Genomic DNA, 26544 nt, shown 5'->3' with positions numbered 1-26544 from the left:
CTCAGTGGATATTTTTCAGATTTTGTCCTTGCATTGCATTCATACTGTTTGTGAAACACTGGAGATTTGGGCTGTAGCTCTTTAAACTACCAGCGGACATTATATATTATATATTTTGAGATTTTCAACAGTTTTTACTGGAATCTGTGTTATAGGTCACACACTTTGGACCAAACTGATGATGCTGTGAATCTTGACTCTTTCTTTTTATGTTGCCTGAAATATATAGTTATTTTCAGACATACATTATCTCCAGTGATCCATTTCATTGGATTAAATGTTCTGACATTATTTCCAGTTGATATCTACATAATCATTGGAAACAGTTGTACTTTGTCTTTGTTTTGTCTCCTCTTTCCACAGTGTTTTTACAAACTGTTGGTAAAAAAATTATTCCTGCCTTATTTCAATTATTACAGTGTCTTCATACTAATTTGACAGCATTATGAAATGATCTCTGGTTTACAACTCTGTGTTAGTATTTGGATATTTGACAAAAACCTGCATCTGAACTTTTTTTAAGCATACTATTTTAGGTTAAAATGCATATCAATGTATTAGGAAAAGTGCATATTTTAAATTCTGTAAAAAATTAAAAAAAAAATTATAACTTTTTGCTTTCTTCAAATTTACCCAAATATTCCAGTGTGTGGTGTGATATAGTAAATAGCAAATATACCATGTAGTCGCTCTTTTAATATGAGGTCAAAAGTCTGCACGAATATAAATTTGATAAGACTTAGAAAAGTGCTGTTTTAAATAGTTTTAGATGAAGTAAAATCAACTACCCATTTAACATGTTAATGAAGGGTTCTCATATTCATATACCAGGGTATTTACATGGTACTCCTAGGTTCTGCCAAAGAATGTCATGGTAATACAGTGGCACATAAGCAGTGTTGGGTGTAATGCATTACTATCTCTTCCCCCTTAAATTCTTTGGCCAGTTCATGAATAATTAATTTGATTTTATATGATTTATTTGAAAGAATTAAAAGAACAGTTTCATGTCTATCCTTGTTTTTTCATCTGGTCGAGGTTGATCAGGGTTTTAGAAAGTAATTAGTAATAAGTAATGCAATTACTTTTCAGACAGAGTAGTTAGTACAGTAATCTAATTACACTGTAGAAGATATAATTAGTAGTTAGTAATTAATTACTTTTTAGAGTAACCCAACACTGCACATAAGTCTGGTAGTACAATTGTACTTTATAGCAGGGCCTTTTTTTATCCCTTGTGTGTCAATTTAAAAAAGTTACTCAGAGGTCCTTAGAGGACAAAAATGTCCGCGTCAAAAAAAACACTGCCATAAAAATATTATATATTAATATTATTTTCCACTTTCACTAACTTATATTTTTTAACCAACATCAGTCCTAATCATAACTACCAAATATTCATTCATTCATATATATATATATATATATATTATATGTTGTTTTTATGAAGAAAAAAAAACAAAAAAAAATTTATTTTCCATATACTAAATGCTAAGGTGATTTTTATTTTTTATTTATTTATTTTTTAAATTATCGCAGTCTGGGATATATCAATGATTAGCAACAACACTGATTTTGATGCATTATTATTTTTGTGCAGTGTCAGACAAAAAAATTTAAAAAAAGAAAGAAAAAAACACACTCAGGACCTCAAAAAAACTGCCATAAAATATTATATATTAACATTATTTTCCACTGTCACTGACTTATATTTTTTAACCAACATCAGTCCTGATAACTACCAAATATTCATTCATTTTCAGGATTTTAACCCTTTAAATGCCAGTTTGTTTATATGATGCGACTGCTGTTTTTACACACACACACACACACACACACACAAAACACACTCTGACATCCATACCAACACACCCACACAATTTTATCTGCATCATTTATTCAGTTGGCCTGCAGTGCTCTATAATACAGCAAACAGAAAATAGGGGAAAAGCATGTATTTGCTCCATAGGCTACATGAGAAAAATGGCGCCATCTGGTGGGAAATATTTACATTTTAAATTTTGAAGCTAGGGCTCCGGAATGAAAGCATTATATCATAGAATTCATGATTTTATACTTTAATGACACTGGGATCAAATATTGCAGTTTTAATGAGTTTCAATGGGGACATTTTTGTCCTGAAGTTCCTGAGTGTAACTAGTTTGTGTACACAGTGTATTACAGATGTATTACAGGAACTGAGATTGAAATAACAGAATTCCCCCAAAAATACACACCTTTGGCAAAATGTATGCCATTGGCATTAACACACAAAAAAGACAAAAATGTCCCGAAGGTCGCACAAGGGTTTATGCACATAAAATATTATGCAAAAAACTTTGCTGTTGCAAAAGCAACTTTTATCTATTTTGACCACCAAAAATGTAACAAATAATCCAAGTGACATTTCAGAAAAGAAAAAAGTAATTTCTAAACGTCCCGAAACCCCTCAAATGGATTGGATTTTATCGACAGCAACATATTTACAAAATAACTCTTTCTCTTTTTCTAAATGTGCGTTCTTATTTTTTTATTACTTTATACAAGTAAAATCAATACAAAGAGAGATGCTCATTCAAATGTAAAAACAAAAGAAATACAATAAAATTAATACAAGGAGGAAAACGATGCCACGGATGTAACAATATCACAGGCTTTTTTAAATAGTATTTTTACATTTTTATTTGTACGAAACATAACAATATTGTTTGAAATCATTTACAAAGTGAATTTTTTTTTTTTTTTGGTTTATAGCCAAAAGAGCGCTCTTCCTGTTTAACGCCAAACCTGCGTACACGTCATCTCCTTTGTGCGCTCTACGTCCGTTGCGCCCGCCCATGACGTCACCGCGCTCGAGTAGGAGTCGAATCTTCTGCGGAACCGTTTGCTTTCATTTTAGCACGAGCCCGTCTCGCGCCGTTTCCTTCTTTGCTTCAAACCAAAACAAACTTCGTCCGGTTAATTTCTCGCATCACTGAGGGATTATTCGGTGTTTTCTGTGGAAAGGCGGCGAATAAGGTCAAAGAAAAGATGAGTGTGGAGGCGTACGGGCCGAGCTCGCAAACGCTCACCTTCCTGGACACGGAGGAAGCGGAGTTGCTCGGGGCCGACACGCAGGGCTCCGAGTTCGAGTTTACCGACTTCACGCTGCCCAGTCAGACACAGACGCAGGGCCAGACCCAAAGCCAACTGGACAATCAGGTACAGAAACGCACTAAAAACACATAAGATCACACAAACCAGCGCTCTATCATGCGGCCCGGACGCGTTTGAGTTCAAATATGGCGAGTTAGCCGCGCGGTAGCGTTAGGCCGCCGATGACGTGCGTGTGTGTTTACACAGAGGGACTTTTGTCAACTACATATGTCTTAAAATAATTTAAATGTTTAATATACTAAACGAAATAATTTAAAGTCTGATTCGAGCCTTGTCAAAGAGATGAGGTAATTTAGAGGGCTTGTTTTTGTTAGTTAGCTGTAGGTTGCAGGTGTGTATGTGTGTATATGTGTAATATGTATGTTGAATGTTGTGAGTGTGTGTGTGTGTGTGTGTGTGTACTTTCTGAGGAACTTTTGTGCATTACATCGGAGTTATAAGAATTTAAATATATTAATATACTTAATATTAATAAATAACGATACCTCTAATTAGAGATTTTTGTGACAGCTTGTTTTTGTAAGTTAGTTGCTGCTTCCTGGTATGTGTGTGTAATTTTAGAGGGACTTTTGTGAACTATATTTGTGTCATAAAAAATAAATTATAATTATAAATATACCAAATAAAATATGTTATGTCTTAATTGAGCCTTGACAAAAAATTGTGGTATATCAGATAACTTGTTTTGGACTCTTGTCAACTACATTTGTGGTATAGTCATTTAAATGCATTCATATACTAAATTAAATAACTGTTCATCTTATTTGATCCTTGACAAAGAGATTTGTTGCATCAGATGGTTTGTTTTGAGCTAGCTTTAAAGGGATAGTTCAAACCAAAATGAAAATTCTCTCATCATGTACTCACCCTCATGCCATCCCAAATGTATATGACTTTCTTTCATCTGCAGAACACAAATGAAGATTTTTAGAAGACTATCTCAGCTCTGTAGGTCCATACAGTGCAAGTAAATGATGACCAAAACTTTGAAGCATCAAAAAGCACAAAGGCAGTATCCAGTGGTTTAATCCATGTCTACAGAAGTCCTTTTTTTACTAAAAGATTCTGCTCCCTGCCCAGTACGTGGCAATATGCACAAAGTGTGAATGTGAAAGTGGAGATTTATAGTAAAAAATGTCTTAAATATTGATCTGTTTCTCACCCACACTTATTATATCACTTCTGAAGACATGGATTAAACCACTGGAGTCATATTGATTACTTTTATGCTGCTTTTATGTGCTTTTTGGAGCATCAAAGTTTTGGTCACCATTCACTTGCATGTATGGACCTACAGAGTTGAAATATTCTTTTACAAAATCTTTGTGTTCTGCAGAAGAAAGTAAGTCACACACCTGGGATGACACGAGGGTGAGTAAATGATGAGAGAATTTTCATTTTTGGGTGAACTGTCCCTTTAACTTTTCAAAGGGACTTTTGTGAATTACAGTGGTGTTATAATAAATGTAATTCATTAATATACTAAATTAAATATGCATCATCTTATTTTAAGCTTAAGGAAGAAATCTGGTACATCAGAACTTGTTTTGTTGTGAATTAGCTGCTGCTTTCAGGTGTTTTAAATGTTTTCAGAAGAACTTTTATGAACTACTTTGCTGATGTGAATATTTTTGCTTCTTGTTTCAGCTTCTAAACAGGGTAATCAGAATGTTTTAGTGTGTTTGTGTGTTTTCAGAGGGACTTGATGAACTCCGTAATATTCTGTCTTCAAATTGAGGCCTAAGGAAGAGATGTAATTTCAGAAGATTAGTTTTTGCGAGTTAGCTGTTGCTTGCAGGTGTTTTTGTGAATGTGTGAAGGGACATCTGTGTTCCACATTGATGTTATAATATTCTGTCTCTTATTTGAATGTTGACAAGGAGATGTGGTAGATTGAAGCGTGTTTTTGCGAGTTAACTAACAGGTCTGTGTGTGTTTGCGTACTTGCAGAGGGACTCTTGAGAACTACATTTGTTTGGAAAGAAAATAGTGTCTTTAAATTGAGGCTTTAGTGTGTTTGTTTACTTTAGAGGGCTTGTTTTGTAACTTAGTTGTAGCACGCAGGTCAGTGTGTGTGTGTGTGTGGGTTTAGAGAGATTCGATTTGATTAGCGGTGGTACGATGTTGATGTATGAATTCGTTTGAACTGTAGATAAGGACTTGTTTTTGTTACTTATCTGTAGCTTGTGTGTGTTTTGAGACTTTTGTGAAATGCATTGGTGTTAAACAGTGGTATCTCTAGTCTGAGTAAGTGAGGTTATGCGTGTTTGTGTCATTTAACCATATTTTTTAATTAAAACGTAAGTTTTGATGCGTTTATTTGGAGTGCTTCTCTTCCTGTTTTCTGCAGGTGCAAGTTGCAGGTCTTTGAGTTGCGAGGTAATAAGTGCACTGGATTGAAACTTTGGGCTGTTTTCATGTTCATGCTGTTGGATAGTTGAAATGATTTTTTCTCATGTAAATGTACTTAAGCGTTGGTGTTATGTTGGATTGTTGTGTGCGCAGGTGAACGGGCCTGATGGAGTTCTGCCCAATGGAGAGGATGCAGTGGTGAAGACCAGTCAACTTTTGGCCGAGCTGAACTTTGAAGAGGATGAGGAAGATACCTACTACACTAAAGACCTGCCAGTGCACGCCTGCAGGTACTGAGGACACACCTGTCGTAATCTCACACTTAATACAGCATCTCACTGCTGGCAGACTCGCTAATAATGTGTACAGATGTTTTCAGCTCTGTGTAAGAGAATGAAAGGGACAGTTCACACAAAAATGAAAATTCTCTCATCATTTACTCACCCTTATGCCATCCCAGATGTGTGTGACTTTCTTTCTTCTGCAGAACACAAACGAAGATTTATAGAAGAATATTTTAGCTCAGTAGGTCCATGCAATGCAAGTGAATGGGTGCCAACATTTTGAAGCTCCAAAATCCATAGAAGGGCAACATAAAAGTACTCCAGACGACTCTGGTGGTTAAATCCATATATTCAGAAGTGATATAATAAGTGTGGGTGAGAAGCAGATCCATATTTAAGTCTTTTTTCCTTCACCTTCACTTTCTCCTTCTGTTTTTGGTGATTCACAGTCTTCGTGCATATCTAACCCCTACTGGGTAGGGAGATAAATTTATGATAAAAATAGACTTAAATATTGTTCTGTTTCTCACCCACGCTTATCGCGTCTGAAGACATGGATTTAACCACTGGATTACTTTTATGCTGCCTTTATGTGGATATTGGAGCTACAAAATTTTGGCACCCATTCACTTGCATTGTATGGACCTACAGAGCTGAGATATTTTTCTAAAAAATCACAATTTCTGTTCTGCAGAAGAAAGAAATTCATACACATCTGGGATGCCAGGAGGGTGAGTAAATCATGAGAGAATTTTCATTTTTGGGTGAACTGTCCCTTGAAGCTCTGTTCTTTATACGGTTCTTTGGAATACTTAAAGGGATAATGCATCTAAAATGAGAGTTCTGCTATTATTTACTCACTCTCATATTGTTCCAAACCTGTATTTTGAACTTCATTCTTCTCTGGAACACAAAAGCAGATTCAATATGAAAAACAGAAGCAGTGGAAGTCAATGGTGATTGAGGCTGTCATTCTGCCTAACATTTGCTTTTGTGTTCCACGGAAGAAATAAATTATACAGGTTTTAAACAACATAAAGGTGAGTAAATGATAACTGAATTTCTTTCTTTAATTTTTGATAAACTGTAAATATACTTAACTGTGTAATTGTCCATTGGCCCAGGTAACACATTTTCTAACACAGCTGTGTTAGTTTCATGTCTCTTGTAATTCATATGTGTATATGTAGTATTTAATATATATGTTGGTGTTTCTTCAACTCGAGGCAATTTCATGTCCCAGGGGTTGATTTTTAATTGGGCTTTCAGTCGATTAAAACGTTTAATCGAATTGACCTTTTTTTACTCTTAAGGGTTTTGGAACGTGGAAGTAAATGATTGCAGGGTAAACCTAGATACCGGTGAATGGGAAACCACGGCAAATATGATTTATGCATTGCTTACCCATTTGTATCAACATCAAAAGAGAAACGGCACTTTTACCTTTCCACAGTTTTCCAGATAAAAAAAAAAAAAGTGATTCACAACAGTCAGAAGATGGAAGATGCAGTTGAACTTGTCAATCTGTCTGAGGTATACATGTTGTAAGGACTTAAGACATGCATCATATGGACGCTTTTGGAGCATCTCACTTTGGTTGCGCTATGTCTTAAACACAGCGTTTTTAGGGCGCTGTGTCAAGTTAAATGTAGTTTCACATTTCGAAAAAGGATCCCCGCATACTAAGTTACACCAAGTTTTGTTTGAACGCAAGAATGCGTCCTTGTACTGTCAGCAGATGTGGTTTGTTGCCTGTTCAGCTGGAGTTGCACTTACTGCCCCCTGCTGATTGAGACTCGTAATAACATGGTGAATGTTTGTTATTATGGTGTGGGGGCATGATAAATTGCGTAATTTTTTTTTAACAAGTATTATTTATATTATTAATCGCATGGAAAAATGCACTGGTAAATCAACAGCCTTAAAGGAATATTTCGGGTTCAATACAAGTTAAGCTCAATCGACAGCATTTGTGGCATAATGTAGATTACCACCAAAAAAAAATAGGCCAAATCGGCTCATTCAACTGCACCCACCTCAGGAATTCAAGCTGACAGCACCCACATTTTTTAGACAGTTTTAAAAATTGTTGTGAGCTGCTCGGCTCCGCTCGTAATTCCTCTCACACAATGCGAGCCGCGACCACACGAGAACCAACGATTTCCACGCGATACCTCCCGACTGGAAAAAATCGGTTGGGTGCTTGCATGACAGCCGAAAATCGCACCGTGTACGGGCCGCCTTTACACTTGGTACATAAAACGACACCGGTGCGAAATTTTATACCGGAAGAATGGGTAAACATTATGAAAGAAACTTAGTGACAACAGTTCCAATATCAGTAGCCAAACAAATAGAATTGCCTAGGCTATAGTGTTGTCAAAAGTACCGATACTTCGGTACCAAATCAATACCAAAACAAAAAAAGATGTAATGATACCAGTGTAACGGTAGAGCCGAGCACCGACTCAATCCGGTACCAGCGTGCAATATGACTGACACAACTGCTTTAAAATGCTCATTTTGAGCACATGCTCTGTTACTCCTGACACCGAAATGGACTATTAATCAAGTTAAAATCATGACATGTCCTAGTGTGATTTATTAAACCACTAAAGGCTGCGATCTTAGTGTGGAAGAGCTGCGTACTTGGAATGAATGTATAAATCATAAATACATCCGATCATACACTGGAAACTCCACAAACATTGAGAAACATTCACGACATGTATCAGATGACAGAGCAGAGCACTAATCTGCTGTGAACCACACAGCACATATAAACTATATAATTAAAATCACAGCATTTGCGCTTTAATTTCAGCTCAGCTTTATTTATATCGCATTTAAAACAACAGAGTTGACCAAAGTGCTTCACAGTAATACAATTTAAAGCATAACATTTAAAAATTACCACATACACAAACACCAGTAATCTAAAACACAAAATACAAACACTCCAAAACTGTGTCGTACATTTCATTTGTCAGACTCAAAGGCCAGTGTAAAGAGATGAGATTTCAGACGTGACTTAAGTTTCCATGTCGCAAACTGTTAATCCGGAAAATGTAGATTCAAGCATATTTCAAAATATAAGCTAGAGCCCTGAAATTGAAGACAGAAATATATTACAACTGTATAGTAAAATGTAATATTCACTGTAATGATGATAAATAATAACGAATAAATGTTTGGCAAAAAAATGCAATATGTTAAAGTTCTATTTTCACTTGTTAAAAGTTTTAAGAATGAATTGATTAGACATCATCAATAGGCTAAACGGGTGTGTTGAATAGCACATTGTCATATTAGCATATTTATGCTGTGGTACCGAAATTGGTATCGAGAACCATGAAATTTCACTGGTATCGGTAATGACTGCTGACATTTTGGTACCGTGACAACACTACTAGGCTACATAAAGTCGTTTGAGTTTGTGACTCATAAATAAACCTAAACGAACACATTGAAAGCCAGATGTTCTTTATCGACATATCAAAATGACTATGTACGCGCACTTACAGAAGACTTTACTTTTAATTGACAGCAATAACTGTGCAAGGCAAGACGCGGTTTGCTCTGTATTTTGGTGACTCGCACCCAAATTGCACCCAAATATGTCGCAAATTTAGAGAAATTGACATGAAACTCACACACCTTCAGCGTGAGTTGGAGATGCATCAAGCTGCAGACTCGCATCAGGTTCAACTATTGGTGAGTTGTGTGAGATAACACGGACGCTACATGACCGTAGGGGCTGCGGGGGAAAGATCATGTAAGATCAATGCCACTCTGTGCACATCTCCTGTCATATTTCCATCAGATATTTATTAGATTATATTGTGATTACAAAACATCAGTAAACACATTCATGATGGAAGATAGAGACTCCAAAAAAACTGTAATATAAGGAGAAATACACTACTTTCATGTAAAGTGTTTTCTATAAAAAAAACAATAATGAACAAACAAAAGACAGTGGCCCTAAAAGGGCCAAATTTATTTTTAGTGATACTATTTTAGCGCTTAAGTTAAATAAACGGATGAGCACTATTTTAAACAAAGCGCTTTTTGTTGAGCTTTAAAAACAGAAAAGGCATATTAATTATGGGGAAGAAAACCCTTAATGGAAAAAAGTACTAGCTCCATTGATTCATTCATTTGGGAAAGTTAGTGTTTATTAGAAGGAAACATGGAAATAATTGTTCTTTCTTTCTCTCTGGTCATAGCCTTTTTCATTATAAGTGTTGGGGCTGTTTGCAGCGAACGTGTATTTGCGTCCATCAGTGCTGTTTTTCAATTGTTTTTCAATGTAATTATGCTCTAGTTGGACCTCTTTGACAGCTGACAACTTGTCTTGCATTCTGCTTGTTGCATCTTGCATTGTTTTAGCTCAAGGGCATGTTTGCACGCACACGTCAAGACCATTATCAGAATTAACAAATTAATGATTCCCACAAGAGTGACCTCTCCTGTGGAAAGCCAGCGAGCCGCGTTAGCCACTGCTGGCAAACATGGCGAAAAATATTTGTGCTGCGTTGTGCAACAAGCACCATGTCAGAAACGGCAGAGAATGAAATGATCCACAATTTAATCTGATTGCACTGTATTATTTCAGTTTCAGTTTTATTTAGTTAAAATAAATAATAAATAAAAGTTTGAAATCAAGCTGCCTTGTATTATTGTATTGGCTGTTGAGCAACGAAAATGACACCATAGCACATCCAACCAACGGTATTACCGGTATAACCGGTTTTGAACACCAGAATGAAAATTATGACATCGTGGCAAGTCTAGGTTACATTGAGGCACTTACAATGGAAGTCAATGGGGCCAATTTTTGGAGGGTTTAAATGCAGAAATGTGAAGCTTATAATTTTATAAAAGCATTCTTCTGTTAAAACCCGTGTATTATTTGAGCTGTAAAGTTGTTTATATAGACATTTTTTTTTTAGGTGGTTTTAGGGTTTGTTGACGTTATGTCGTCATGGCAACAAAGTTGTAAAATTGGCTGTAATTTTACACAGAAAAGGCTAGTAAGCAATTTTATCACACTAAAATCATGTTTACACGCCTATTGTTTGTTTTTGGCAATACTTTTGTAACTTTTGTTTAAAAATTGGCCCCATTGACTTCCATTGTACAGTGCATCCGGAAAGTATTCACAGCGCTTCACTTTTTCCACATTTTGTTATGTTACAGCCTTATTCCAAAATGGATTAAATTAATTATTTTCCTCAAAATTCTACAAACAATACCCCATAATGACAACATGAAAGAAGTTTGTTTGAAATCTTTGCAAATTTATTAAAAATAAAAAACGGAGAAAACAAATCACATGTACATAAGTATTCACAGCCTTTGCCATGACACTCAAAATTGAGCTCAGGTGCATCCTGTTTCCACTGATCATCACTGAGATGTTTCTACAACTTGATTGGAGTCCACCTGTGGTAAATTCAGTTGATTGGACATGATTTGGAAAGGCACACACCTGTCTATATAAGGTCCCACAGTTAACAGTGCATGTCAGAGCACAAACCAAGCCATGAAGTCCAAGGAATTGTCTGTAGACCTCTGAGACAGGATTGTATCTGGGGAAGGGTACTGAAAAATTTCTGCAGCATTGAAGGTCCCAATGAGCACAGTGGCGTCCATCATCCGTAAATGGAAGAAGTTTGGAACCACCAGGACTCTTCCTAGAGCTGGCCACCCGGCCAAACTGAGCGATCGGGGGAGAAGGGCCTTAGTCAGGCAGGTGACCAAGAACCTGATGGTCACTCTGACAGCTCCAGCGTTTCTCTGTGGAGAGAGGAGAAACTTCCTGAAGAACAATCATCTCTGCAGCACTCCACCAATCAGGCCTGTATGGTAGAGTGGCCAGACGGAAGCTACTCCTCAGTAAAAGGCACATGACAGCCTGCCTGGAGTTTGCCAAAAGGCACCTGAAGGACTCTCAGACCATGAGAAACAAAGATTGAACTCTTTGGCCTGAATGGCAAGCGTCATGTCTGGAGGAAACCAGGCACCACTCATCACCTGGCCAATACCATCCCTACAGTGAAGCATGGTGGTGGCAGCATCATGCTGTTGGGATGTTTTTCAGCGGCAGGAACTGGGAGACTAGTCAGGATCGAGGGAAAGATGAATGCAGCAATGTACAGAGACATCCTTGATGAAAACCTGCTCCAGAGCACTCTGGACCTCAGACTGGGGTGAAGGTTCATCTTCCAACAGGACAACGACCCTAAGCACGCAGCCAAGATAACAAGGCTACGGGACAACTCTGTGAATGTCCTTGAGTGGCCCAGCCAGATCCCAGACTTGAACCCGATTGAACATCTCTGGAGAGATCTGAAAATGGCTGTGCACCGACGCTCCCCATCCAACCTGATGGAGCTTGAGAGGTTCTGCAAAGAAGAATGGGAGAAACTGCCCAAAAATAGGTGTGCCAAGCTTGTAGCATCATACTCAAAAAGACTTGAGGCTGTAATTGGTGCCAAAGGTGCTTCAACAAAGTATTGAGCAAAGGCTGTGAATACTTACAGTATGTACATGTGATTTGTTTTTTTTTGTTTTTTTTTTTATAAATTTGCAAAGATTTCAAACAAACTTCTTTCACGTTGTCATTATGGGGTATTGTTTGTAGAATTTTGAGGAAAATAATTAATCCATTTTGGAATAAGGCTGTAACATAACAAAATGTGGAAAAAGTGAAGCGCTGCGAATACTTTCCGGATGCACTGTAAGTGCCTCACTAAACTAGATTTTTGCTTTTTTAAAGAAAAGGAGGGATGAGTCCAAATTCATTTTCGTGGTAATCAATATTGTCACAAATGCTGTCGATTGAGCTTAACTTGTATTGAACTGGAATATTAAACTGATAAATAATAACAGAGGAATAGGAACAGATTTAAACTTTTTGTTTATTTTTTTATTTTTTTTTTGTCAATGAAGGTCTCATTAAAAATGACTTGGAAACGTTTTACCAGGCCTTCATGATTAATTTTCTGGTACTTTTCAAATGTCTTTTGTATAGATTTGACTGTTTTAGCCTCGTCCCAGACTTTTAATATTAAACTATGAAAATTAAAAATAAAAATTATTACAGAAATGACCCAAATGTTTCAAACTATGATCAGCTAACTTAATCATTAACCATTTCAATATTTATTGTGAAAATGATTTCTTGCAATTGTTCAAAAATTACAACAGTTGTGGCATCATTTCCACCACAAAAAAAAAAACAAAAAAAATCCCTACAAACAAATTTTTGTCAACAAATGTTTCAGTGACAAAAAATTCAGTGAGAAATATTTCCAGCACAGAATTCTATTAAACACGATACCGAATTTGAGATGTACTGGAAATGAGGCTGTGGTGGGAATTTTTATGACTTTCTGAAAAAATTTGTATGTACAAACATTGTTAGTAGACAAATTAAATGAACAAGTGAGAGATTGAATAATGTTTTATCTTGGCTTTCCTGAAGTCCACATTGCTAAATGTGCCCGAAGTTAAAGAAACACCTACCAAGATGCTAGCAAAATGCGAACACTACAACTTACTCAGTGGGCTGTTTAATGTTCTTGATGTTTTAGCTACTGTGGCATTCATGATCCAGCATGTGTGGTCTATTGCAACACCAGCAAGAAATGGTTCTGCAATGGCCGTGGAAACACCTCTGGCAGGTGAGTCAGAAACGTTCAACAAAAATGAATGTTAAGGGGGAGCTAGAACTGATTTTATTTTCATTTGTCTCCTCTCCACATTTGTCTTTCCAGTCATATTGTGAACCACTTGGTGAGGGCCAAATGTAAGGAGGTGACCCTGCACAAAGACGGCCCACTTGGCGAGACCATTCTGGAATGCTATAACTGCGGCTGCCGTAACGTCTTCCTCCTCGGCTTCATCCCGGCTAAAGCCGATTCTGTGGTGGTGCTTCTGTGCAGGTAAAGTTCTGTAATTACGCAAAATTAGGGCTTGCAAGATCAGTCGACATTCACTCTCATTGTATGGAAAAAATAAAAGTTTTATGTCTTTTACACTATTAATATTGAACCTCAAAACTCTTTGGCATGAGTAGTGATGCATGTGTTGGAAAGTCCCTTTCATTGCCAGCATTTTCATTTTCACATAATGAAACTGGTGTGAGTTTAACAAACGGTGATTAGCCCACTCGTACAGTTTGTGCTTTTCTAATTACAGTGTTTGTGAGGCAGCACTGCATTGAATTTTCTGCAGTTAATTCAGCTTGAATTGCTTAACATTCCAATTACATGCAAACTTTTGGTTGATCTTTTCAGTCTGAGGTGTTTTTTGTAACTTGATATGTAATGGGACAGTTCAACCAAAAATGAAAATATTGCCCTCATGTGTTTCCGTGAAACAAACTGGCACAATGGGACAACCTCAGTCACCATTCATTTTCATTGTATGGGGGAAATAATGCAATGAAAGTGAATGATGTTGGGCTTGGAATGATGACAGCAGTTTTTGTCATTAAAAGCAATGATCTCATTGGTAAATATACATAATATATAAATGTAATGTATAATAGAGTACAGAAGAATGAACAAATACTCAATATACATAAATATAATTTAAGAACAAATGAATTACATTTAAAAATACTTCAGCGCTGGTTTAAAAGTTTTTAAAATGAAATTATATTAATTATATATATATATATACTTTTAAGACTGCTTGACTGGTCACAATTTGACTATTTCAAAATTTGATTTGAAACAAATCACACAGAAGCATAGAGAGAACATTGAAACTGCATCAGATGCAAAAAGTATTTTTGCTGTACATTTTGTCATGTGGTACTGGTTTAATCAGTAGCTGTCAACTGTCACTATTGCTTATCAAGCGCGTGCACTGCCTCTGTCTCGTGTGTGTGTGTTTAGGCAGCCGTGTGCGAGTCAGAGCAGTCTGAAGGACATTAATTGGGACAGCTCTCAGTGGCAGCCCCTCATTCAGGACCGCTGTTTCCTGTCCTGGCTGGTGAAGATCCCGTCTGAACAGGAGCAGCTGAGAGCCCGTCAGATCACCGCTCAGCAGATCAACAAGCTCGAGGAGCTCTGGAAGGTACTGAACCTCACTGAGTGATTCACAAATATCTTATGACAGAATAGATAGAGGAAGTTTGTGGCATGAACTGGTTATGATATTGCTCGTTAGACATAGGGCTGGAAAATATAGCTGATAATATTTTATAGTACTTTTCTACGGTTTTGGAATTGGATGTATTTCTCAAAGAGATGACATTTATTTTTTTTGTCCAGCTCTATTGAATAAACCAGATATTTTGTGATTTTTATGAAAAGGCCAAATAGATTTAGGTAACCCTAAGGAAACATCTTGATATTTGTGACTTAAAACTTAATAACTGGCACCAACAATCATCCATGCGATTATCTAATCAGCCAATCGTGTGGCAGCAGTGCAGTACATAAAATCATGCAGATATGGGTCAGGAGCTTCAGTTAATATTCACATCAACCATCAGAATGGGGAAAACTGTGATCTCAGTGATTTGGACCGTGACATAATTGTTGGTGCCAGATGGGCTGGTTTGAGTATTTCTGTAACTGCTGATCTCCTGGGATTTTCACGCACAACAGTCTCTAGAATTTACTCCAAATGTGCCAAAAACAAAAAACATCCAGTGAGCGTCAGTTCTGTGGATGGAAACACCTTGTTGATGAGAGAGGTCAATAGAGAATGGCTAGACTGGTTTGAACTGATAAAGTCTACAGTAACTCAGATAACCGCTCTGTACAATTGTGTTGAGAAGAATATAATCTCAGAATGCTATTCTGAGATGCGGATTGGTGCAGTTTTGGCGGCACAAGGGGGACCTACACAATATTAGGCAGGTGTTTTTTTTATTTTTATTTTTTATTCTTTTCTCCCCAAATTGACATGCCCAATTCCCAATGTGCTCTAAGTCCTCGTGGTGGCGTAGTGACTCGCCTCAATCCGGGTGGCGGAGGAAGAATCTCAGTTGCCTCCGCGTCTGAGACCGTCAATCTGCGCATCTTATCACGTGGCTTGCTGAGCACGTTACCGCGGAGACCTAGCACGTGTGGAGGCTTCACGCTATTCTCCGCGGCATACACGCACAACACACCACGCATCCCACCAAGAGCGAGAACCACATTATAGCAACCACGAGGAGGTTACCCCATGTGGCTCTGCCCTCCCTAGCAACCGGGCCAATTGGTTGCTTAGGAAGCCTGACTGGATATAGATATGTATATGTATATGTATGTGTATATATGTATATGTGTATATACAGGTGCATCTCAATAAATTAGAATGTCGTGGAAAAGTTCATTTATTTCAGTAATTCAACTTAAATTGTGAAACTCGTGTATTAAATAAATTCAATGCACACAGACTGAAGTAGTTTAAGTCTTTGCTTCTTTTAATTGTGATGATTTTGGCTCACATTTAACAAAAACCCACCAATTCACTATCTCAAAAAATTAGAATATGGTGACATGCCAATCAGCTAATCAACTCAAAACACCTGCAAAGGTTTCCTGAGCCTTCAAAATGGTCTCTCAGTTTGGTTCACTAGGCTACACAATCATGAGGAAGACTGCTGATCTGACAGTTGTCCAGAAGACAATCATTGACACCCTTCACAAGGAGGGTAAGCCACAAACATTCATTGCCAAAGAAGCTGGCTGTTCACAGAGTGCTGTATCCAAGCATGTTAACAGAAAGTTAAGTGGAAGGGAAAAGTGTGGAAGAAAAAGATGCACAACCAACCGAGAGAACCGCAGCCTTATGAGGATTGTCAAGCAAAATCGATTCAAGAATTTGGGTGAACTTCATAAGGAATGGACTGAGGCTGGGGTCAAGGCATCAAGAGCCACCACACACAGACGTGTCAAGGAATTTGGCTACAGTTGTCGTATTCCTCTTGTTAAGCCACTCCTGAACCACAGACAACATCAGAGGCATCTTACCTGGGCTAAGGAGAAGAAGAACTGGACTGTTGCCCAGTGTTCCAAAGTCCTCTTTTCAGATGAGAGCAAGTTTTGTATTTCATTTGGAAACCAAGGTCCTAGAGTCTGGAGGAAGGGTGGAGAAGCTCATAGCCCAAGTTTCTTGAAGTCCAGTGTTAAGTTTCCACAGTCTGTGATGATTTGGGGTGCAATGTCATCTGCTGGTGTTGGTCCATTGTGTTTTTTGAAAACCAAAGTCACTGCACCCGTTTACCAAGAAATTTTGGAGCACTTCATGCTTCCTTCTGCTGACCAGCTTTTTAAAGATGCTGATTTCATTTTCCAGCAGGATTTGGCACCTGCCCACACTGCCAAAAGCACCAAAAGTTGTTTAAATGACCATGGTGTTGGTGTGCTTGACTGGCCAGCAAACTCACCAGACCTGAACCCCATAGAGAATCTATGGGGTATTGTCAAGAGGAAAATGAGAAACAAGAGACCAAAAAATTCAGATGAGCTGAAGGCCACTGTCAAAGAAACCTGGGCTTCCATACCACCTCAGCAGTGCCACAAACTGATCACCTCCATGCCATGCCGAATTGAGGCAGTAATTAAAGCAAAAGGAGCCCCTACCAAGTATTGAGTACATATACAGTAAATTAACATACTTTCCAGAAGGCCAACAGTTCACTAAAAATGTTTTTTTTATTGGTCTTATGATGTATTCTAATTTTTTGAGATAGTGAATTGGTGGGTTTTTGTTAAATGTGAGCCAAAATCATCCCAATTAAAAGAACCAAAGACTTAAACTACTTCAGTCTGTGTGCACTGAATTTATTTAATACACGAGTTTCACAATTTGAGTTGAATTACTGAAATAAATGAACTTTTCCACGACATTCTAATTTATTGAGATGCACCTGTATATATATTAGGGATGTGCGAGACTAGTCGACTGAACAGTTCTGATGCTGCTAGTGGACACTGGAAATACTAGTCGGTTAATATTTTCCCCCATAATTAAACTGTTTGGTATTTTTACACATTTACGTTTGGCTTTATATTTTTACAGAGGCTGTGCTTAAATTACTGTCATGTTAATGTTACACATTTTAAATATAATTAATAATGCAAATATTATTAAATAAGAGGATATCTGGAGCAGATACAAAGTTTCATTTCACCTCAGGCTGCGCATGCTTCCCTCTCTCACTCACAGAAAAATATCCTCTCGCAAGATGAGCAAAGTAGCTCTGCTGATCAACAAGGCTATTTTCAACGAAGCGCCAACTGCTTAACTGGTTAAACTATCATTTATTCTGTGTGCATGTCATGTTTAGAACAATACATTAGGTTTATTGTACATTTCTCACAGGCCATAAAGCTATTTCTTTTTATTGGTTAACGTTTTTAACCGAACAGCTGTCATATTACTGTAGATCATAGGCTTATGCATGTTGTGAAATACACGCAACTTTTCAGCAAATATTTTTTTTCTCATAGATTTGCCTTACCTGTGAATTATTTTCAACAATACCATGACTGTTTTGATATGTTAAGTAACTTAATTGGTGAGTTCCATTTAGAACAGACTATTAGGTTTGCTATTGATCCTGCACTATTCATTCAACTGTGTTCAGTAAATATGCCTGTATATGCTAAAGTTGATTCATTAAATGCATGTCATGTTCTATATTTAATGTAGCCTACAATGATGATAATACAAGGCAAGCATGTCGCAGATAAATTCCCCTTTTTCAGCTAAATTTAGCATCAGTTTTTTAAATGGGTCGCATAAACGCATTGTTTTTTTGACTGTTTTGAGGGTTTTGTTTCTTTTTAGACTAGTCGACTCCAAAATTTTCGTTTAAACATCACTGAAGTTAGTCATTCTGCTCATCCCTAATATATATATAGTGCATTCAGAAAGTATTCAGACCCCTTCATTTTTTTCACATTTTGTTATGTTGCAGCCTTATGCTAAAATGCTTTAAAAAAAAATAAATTCACATCAATCTACACTCCATACCCCATAATGACAAAGCAAAAACCAGGTTTTTGATAACTTTGCAGAATTATAAAAAAAAAAAAAAAAAAAAAACATTGACATAAGTATTCAGACCCTTTGCTGTAACAGTTGAAATTTAGCTCAGGTGCATCCCTTTCACTGGATCATCTTTGAGATGTTTCTACACTTTGATTGGAGTCCACCTGTGGCAAATTTAATTGGATTGGAAATAACTTGGAAAGGCACACACCTGTCTATAAAAGGTCTCACAGCTGAAAATGCATATCAGAGCAAAGGCCAAGCAATGAGGTCAAAGGAACTGCCTGCGGAGCTCAGAGACAGGATTGTGTCGAGGCACAGATCTGGGGAAGGCCACAAAAATGTTTTGGCTGCATTGAAGGTTCCCAAGAGCACAGTGGCCTCCATAATTCTTAAATGGAAGAAGTTTGGACCAACCAGGACTCTTCCTAGAGCTGGCTGCCTGGCCAAACTGAGTATCGGGGGAGAAGGGCATTGTTAAGAGAGGTGACCAAGAACCCGACGGTCACTCTGGTTGAGTTCCAGAGATCATGTGTGGAGGTGGGAGAAACTTGCAGAAGGACAACCATCACTGCAACACTCCACCGATCTGGGCTTTATGACAGAGTGGCCTGACGGAAGCCTCTACTCAGTGCAAGACACATGAAAGCCTGCTTGGAATTTTCAAAAAAGCACCTAAAGACTCTCAGACTGTGAGAAACAAGATTCTCTGGTCTGATGAAATGAAGATTGAACTGTTTGGCCTCAATTCCAAGCGTCATGTCTGGAGGAATCCAGGCACCGCTCATCAACTGCCCAGTACCATCCCAACGGTGAAGCATGGTGGTGGTAGCATCACGCTGTGGGAGTGTTTTTCAGTGGCAGGGACTGGGGGACTGGTCAAGGTTGAAGGAAAGCTGAACGCAGCAAAATACAGAGATATCCTTAATAAAAACCTGGTCCAGAGCGTTCAGGATTTCTGACTGGGCCAAAGGTTCACATTCCAACAGGACAATGACCCTCAGCGCACAGCCAAAACCGCTCTGTACAATCGTGGTGAGAAGAATAGCATCAAAGAATGCTATTCTGAATCACTGGTTGGCGCTGTTTTGACGGCATGAAGGGGACCTTCAAAATATTAGACAGGTGGTTTGGTGGTTTTAATGTTGTGGCTGATCAGTGTGTGTGTGTGTGTGTGTGTATATATATATATATTATATTATATATTATATACAAACACAGAGTTGTAGTCAGAAGTTTACATACACCTTAGCCAAATACATTTAAACTCAGTTTTTCACAATTCCTGACATTTAATCGAAGAAAACATTTCCTGTCGTAGGTCAGTTAGGATCACTACTTTATTTTAAGAATGTGAAATGTCAGAATAATAGTAGAGAAAACTATTTATTTCAGCTTTTATTTCTTTCATCATATTCCCAGTGGGTCAGAAGTTTACATACACTTTGTTAGTATTTGGTAGCATTGCCTTTAAATTGTTTAACTTGGGTCAAACTTTTGGGTAGCCTTCCACAAGCTTGTCACAATAAGTTGCTGGAATTTTGGCACATTCCTCCAGACAGAACTGGTGTAATGGAGTCAGGATTATAGGCCTCCTTGCTTGCACATGCTTTTTCAGTTCTGCCCACAAATTTTCTATCAGATTGAGGTCAGGGCTTTGTGATTGCCACTCCAATACCTTGACTTTGTTATCCTTAAGCAATTTGCCACAATTTTGGAGATATGCTTGGGGTCATTGTCCATTTGGAAGACCCATTTGTGACTGAGCTTTAACTTCCTGGCTGATGTCTTGAAAATTTGGTTCAATATATTTTCCCTCCTCATGATGCCATCTATTTTGTGAAGTGCACTAGTCCCTCCTACAGCAAAGCACCCCCACATGATGCTGCCACCCCCATTCTTCACGGTTGGGATGGTGTTCTTCGTCTTGCAAGCCTCACCCTTTTTCCTCCAAACTAACAATGTTCATTATGGCCAAACAGTTCAATTTTTGTTTCATCAGACCAGAGGACATTTCTCCAAAAAGTAAGATCTTTGTCCCCATGTGCACTTGCAAACTGTAGTCTGGTGTTTTATGGCGGTTTTGGAGCATTGACTTCTTCCTTGTTGAGCAGCCTTACAGGTTATGTGGATATAGGTCTCCTTTTACTGTGGATATAGATAATTGTCTACCTGTTTCCTCCAGCATCTTAACAAGGTCCTTTCCTGTTGTTCGGGGATTGATTTGCACTTTTCGCACCAAACTACGTTCATCTCTAGGAGACAGAATGCGTCTCCTTCCTGAGTGGTATGATGACTGCGTGGTCCCGTGGTGTTTATGCTTGTGTACTATTGTTTGTACAGATGAACGTGGTACCTTCAGGCATTTGGAAATTGCTCACAAGGATGAACCAGACTTGTGGAGGTCCACAATGCTTTTCTTGGCTGATTTCTTTTGATTTTCCCATGACGTAAAGCAAAGAGGCACTGAGTTTGAAGATAGGCCTTAAAATACATCCAGAGGTACACCTTCTATCAGAAGCTAATTGTCTGAAGGCTTGACATCATTTTCTGGAATTTTCCAAGCTGCTTAAAGGCACAGTTAACTTAGTGTATGTAAACTTCTGACCCACTGGAATTGTGATCTAGTCAGTGAAACAATCTGTCTGTAAACAGTTGTTGGAAAAATTACTCTTGTCATGCACACAGTAGATTTCCTAAACAACTTGCCAAAACTATAGTTTGCTATTATGAAATCTGTGGAGTAGTTAAAAAATTCGTTTTTACTGTATATATACAGTATAGTACAGTATATATACACTGATCAGCCACAACATTAAAACCACTAACAGGTGAAGTGAATAACATTTATTATCTCATTAAAATGGCACCTGTCAAGGGGTGAGATATATTAGGCAGCAAGTGAACAGTCAGTTCTTGAATTTCATGAGTTGGAAGCAGGAAAAATGGGCACACGTAAGGACATGAGCGACTTTGACAAGGGCCTGATTGTGATAGCAAGATGACTGGGTCAGAGCATCTCCAAAATGGCGGGTCTTGTGGTTAGTACCTACTAAATGTGGTCCAAGGAAGAGCAACCGGTGAACCGGCGACAGGGTCACGGGCGCCAAGGCTCATTGGAGAGCGAAGGCTAGCCCATCTGGTCGGATCCCACAGAAGAGCTACTGTAGCACAAATTACTGAAAGACTTAATGCTGGCCATGATTTAAAGGTGTCAGAACACTCAGTGCATCGCAGCTTGCTGCGTATGGGGCTGCGTAGCCACAGACCAGTCAGAGTGCTCATGCTGACCCCTGTCCACCGCCGAAAGCACCTACAATGGGCATGTGAGTGTAAGAACTGGACCATGGAGCAATGGAAGAAGGTGGCCTGGTCTGATGAATCACATTTTCTTTTAGATCATATGGATGGCCGGGTGCGTTTGCGTTGTTTACCTGGGGAAGAGATGGCAGCAGGATGCACTATGGGAAGAAGGCAGGCCGGCGGAGGCAGTGTGACGCTCTGGGCAATGTTCTGCTGGGAAACCTTGGGTCCTGACATTCATGTGGATGTTACTTTGACATGTTCCCGGCATAGATTGAAGATGTTTTGATGTACAGTTATTTTCAACTTGTAAAGAAGGATTTGCAGAGAAATTTAACCTAGTTTACAGTCTTAATGTTGTCTATGTTACGTCTCATGTTTGCAGGAAAACCCAACAGCAACTCTGGAGGATTTGGAGAAACCTGGAGTAGATGAGGAACCTCAGCATGTTCTACTTCGCTATGAAGATGCCTACCAGTACCAGAACATTTTTGGCCCACTCGTGAAACTAGAGGCTGACTATGACAAGAAACTCAAAGAGTCCCAAGTATGAATAAAAGTGTTTGCTGGTGAAACATATTTGGTGCATAAAAGTTGCTTAATTTCCTGCATAGCCATTTCCAAAAAAATGAATCACTTCTAATATGCATCATTTTCTCTCCTGTTCTCATTTCAGACTCAAGACAATATAACAGTAAGGTGGGACTTGGGACTGAATAAAAAGCGGATAGCTTATTTCACTCTGCCCAAGACGGATTCAGGTGGTAATATTTACTTTCAACATCTTCTGTGTCTACCAGTGGTTCATATCCATCCCATTCCTAACACTGTGTCCCATGCATCCCTCATCGATGTGTGCACGGACCTGTCCACCCGAGCGTGTGTGTGTGTGTGTGTGTGTGTGTGTGTGTGTGCGCGCGCGCGTGTATGTGTGTTAGTGGTGTTCTACTTTGTATGTGATGGATACATGGCTATGTTTTTGTTCTTGAGAGTATAAATCAGAAAGAGGGAGTTTGTCTGACGATGTCTCGTGTGTGGGTGATGTTTATCAGACATGCGACTGATGCAGGGAGATGAGATCTGTTTGCGCTATAAAGGAGACATGGCTCCACTCTGGAAAGGCATTGGACACGTCATCAAAGTACCAGACAGTATCCTTTCACAGATTACATTTATTTTCTGTAGCTAACGTGTTGCTCTTGCCTATGATGTCTCACTTCTGATTGCATGTTGTCTTGAAAAGCTTTCCTTAAAATTCAGATGACTTGTATTTAGTCCTTTTGGGATTTTGTTTTATCTATCACCAGTTGCTGTAGTGTGGTTGATTCTTTAACGCAGATTCTCTCAGATTATGGAGACGAGATCGCCATCGAGCTGCGCAGCAGTGCGGGAGCGCCTGTGGAGGTGCCACATAACTTCCAGGTGGATTTTGTCTGGAAATCGACATCTTTTGACCGGTTAGTGCCTTCTCATGTGCTATGATCACTCAGTGACATCAGGTCGAGATTATCTATTTATACGATTTTTTTGCCATGCTGATTCCAGCAAGGCAGATTTGTTTTTCTTTAAACATAAGATTAAAAACTAAATTATGTACCATGGAACTGTTGAAAACTAAACTGGCAGTTTGGAAAACATCTTTTCATCTGTAGAAGTTTCTTGATGATTTGAGTTCTAGAGGCAGCAGTAATATTATCCCAAACAACCTTCCAGTTAATATCAGATTGCAAAAGTTTGAAGTCCTTACTGCATAAAGTACCAATTAAAGGTTTTGAAAAACACTCCAATATTTTATTATACCATTTGGAGACCACAGGTATTATTAAACCAGTTTTGTTTGTTTTGCTTAATGTATTTAGTGCTTATTTTATTAAACCCTTAAAACTCTGCGGACCAGCTGGCAGGACTAGAAGTGTGCGATAAGTTTACGCTTAAATTGTAAAAGTCCCCAGATACATAAGTCACTCATGTGGTATCATTTGAAAGCTTAGATTATCAACTTTTCAAAGAATATTGTCACTTTTACATTTATGTTACATAAATTACCAAAATAAAGCCTTAAAAACATTGCATCGCAAATGAGCACCACCTAGAGGTGATATAATTTTTTTCAAATAGCACTTAAATAGACAAGTCGTATATCAAATGAAAGCTCTCGGTCTCAGGAATGTGAATGTACAGTTGCCCTAACAGCACAGTTTGAATAAGTATCAAAATAATTACGAATCTCTGTAAAACAACAAAGACAAACGTCTCATGTCTGCTCCAATCACTGCTTCTGTAAGGCTGGAAGTTGCCAAAACTCCAAATCAGCTCTTACCGTAGGGTGTTTTCTTTAAAATGATTCATTGTTTACTTTTCTGTGAGCTTGCTTGGTAAAAAAAAAAAAAATCCAATATAATATCTCGGATGCCCAGAACAAAATTGAAGTCCAGCAGAAAAGCATGATAAATCATCGGCAAAATATGTTAATAACTAGTAATATACCCATGTGTATGTGTGTATGTATGTGTGTGTCTGTACGTATGTGTATAATTATTTTTTAATATTATCTATGTCTTGCTGCTGTTTTTGTATTGTTTTTGTATTGTTGTACACTGGAAGCTCCTGTCACCAAGACAAATCCCTTGTATGTGTAAGCAAACTTGGCAATAAAGCTCATTCTGATTCTGATAATAATGATATGTTATATACCAACACAACAGCACCTAGATTGAGCATCTAGAGGCCAAGATATTCAATAAAACAGTGGGGAGCATGCATGCGATCCAAAATGTTCAAATGCGTTAGAATGCTGCCTACATTTCAGAAAAAAAAAATTCATAGCAAAAGACTTCTTCAGGGATGTAGAGCAAACAGAACCAGAATTACATGTTTACAAAGTTAGGACAACAAAAAAATGAAAAACTATGTTCATCATAAGATTGTAAACATATACAGCATTATTTATTAATCTTTTTTTAAATGTATGGGGTTTTCTGTCAAATGAGACCAATGTTTTGCAGTTAGTCTACTGTATGTGTGAAGGTGAGCTTTTTAATTTGGGAGTGAAAAATTGCAGGTGGCAGCCAAAATATTCACCAGAGTTGAAGAGGTTAAGTGAACCCACTGAATACAATATTTATTTTTTGTTTATCTTGATATGCAGTATGCAGAGCGCTCTGAAGACGTTTGCTGTGGACGAGACCTCCGTGTCTGGTTACATCTATCATAAGCTGTTAGGTCATGAAGTGGAGGATGTTATCATTAAATGCCAGCTGCCCAAACGCTTCACTGCGCAGGGTCTGCCAGATCTCAACCACTCACAGGTGCAGAAATGTTCATACTTTGTTTATCCTTGGCTCGTTGTCTTCTAAATTCTGAAGCTCATTGTTTTGGATGTGTTGTAGGTTTATGCTGTGAAGACAGTACTCCAGAGACCTCTTAGTCTCATCCAAGGGCCTCCAGGAACTGGCAAGACTGTCACCTCTGCCACCATCGTCTACCATCTGGCCAGACAGGGCAATGGGTAAGACACGGCCCTTCGTGACTACCACAGAGATGTACCACAAGGATTAGACAATGTTAAGTCAACATGAATCAGCATTGCTATAGAATGGAGCCTTACAAGCTATGTTATTATTGGTTGACTTTACTCAGTAAGTGACGTAAGCCAAAAAGAAAACTTGTTTAAGAGGTGGAGAAAGTACATTTTGATGCAAAATTACGAAGAAAACCTTTTTTTTTTCATTAGAATAACGTTTACTGTAAATATAGTTTCACGTTGACTTTATTTCTGTTCGCATTTTGTTTGAATTTTTTTATAATCTGATAAAATTATATAATATTTTATACTGTGTACACAGGGTCCAAAAATAACACAGAGAATCAGTCGATCTACTAAAGGAAAGCTCAGTGGCTGTGGTGTCTCTTCTGACACATTTCTACCTCAGTGGAAAATTAACCATATAAAGTTTAAGGAAGCAAAAAGCTTTTTTTTTTCTTTTTTTCATAAAGGCAGAACGCATTGTGCCCTTGTAATCCTGGCATTAAGCCACCCACACTAAAATATGAGGAACAAGATTAAGATGGGTGTTGTAAGAACATAGGTGTGTGTGTGTGTGTCTGTGTGTGTGAAAGAGAGAGCGAACACAAGAACTAAGAAATAATGAAATTCATGAATATTGGTGAAATTTCAGTTGAAATATGATCTGAACTTTTTAAGGGATAAAAATGGTTGAAGTTCAGCACAAATGTTTATAAAAATAGTAAGCTGCCTATTTTTTTAATAATGCAAAATATAATTTCATGACCAGTAAGAAATATTTTAGGGTAGGGGTGGGACGTGTGACCAAACTCACGGTATGAGCAATTTTACATCACAGTAACAGGTTTTTTGTTTGAAATTCAAAATTGAAATTTTGTTTGTAAATTTTTAAATATTAAATAATCGTGTGGG

At 38.0% G+C, this 26544-nt stretch overlaps 1 protein-coding gene across 2 annotated transcripts in view; it reads left to right on the top strand.

The window, feature by feature from the left end:
• The first annotated feature begins 2840 nt into the window (after nucleotides 1–2840).
• LOC127441438 (regulator of nonsense transcripts 1) overlaps nucleotides 2841–26544 on the top strand; it is a 45247-nt gene continuing 21543 nt past the window's right edge. The window contains exons 1-11 of one of the 2 annotated variants that reach the window (XM_051698870.1): nucleotides 2841–3201; nucleotides 5662–5798; nucleotides 13394–13483; nucleotides 13577–13744; nucleotides 14705–14885; nucleotides 22492–22653; nucleotides 22783–22867; nucleotides 23159–23257; nucleotides 23455–23563; nucleotides 25255–25414; nucleotides 25496–25614. In XM_051698870.1, the coding sequence (XP_051554830.1) occupies nucleotides 3031–3201; nucleotides 5662–5798; nucleotides 13394–13483; nucleotides 13577–13744; nucleotides 14705–14885; nucleotides 22492–22653; nucleotides 22783–22867; nucleotides 23159–23257; nucleotides 23455–23563; nucleotides 25255–25414; nucleotides 25496–25614 (1481 nt within the window). In that variant the 5' untranslated portion in view covers nucleotides 2841–3030. Of the gene's footprint in view, nucleotides 3202–5661; nucleotides 5799–13393; nucleotides 13484–13576; nucleotides 13745–14704; nucleotides 14886–22491; nucleotides 22654–22782; nucleotides 22871–23158; nucleotides 23258–23454; nucleotides 23564–25254; nucleotides 25415–25495; nucleotides 25615–26544 lie in introns of both variants that reach the window. The other variant, XM_051698869.1, reaches the window with a different exon arrangement.

Source organism: Myxocyprinus asiaticus, chromosome 5 (genome assembly GCF_019703515.2).
Source record: "Myxocyprinus asiaticus isolate MX2 ecotype Aquarium Trade chromosome 5, UBuf_Myxa_2, whole genome shotgun sequence".
Taxonomy (NCBI): Eukaryota; Metazoa; Chordata; class Actinopteri; order Cypriniformes; family Catostomidae; genus Myxocyprinus; species Myxocyprinus asiaticus.
The sequence above is the reverse complement of the archived record's forward strand: the minus strand, read 5'-3'. Positions and strand labels throughout refer to the sequence as shown.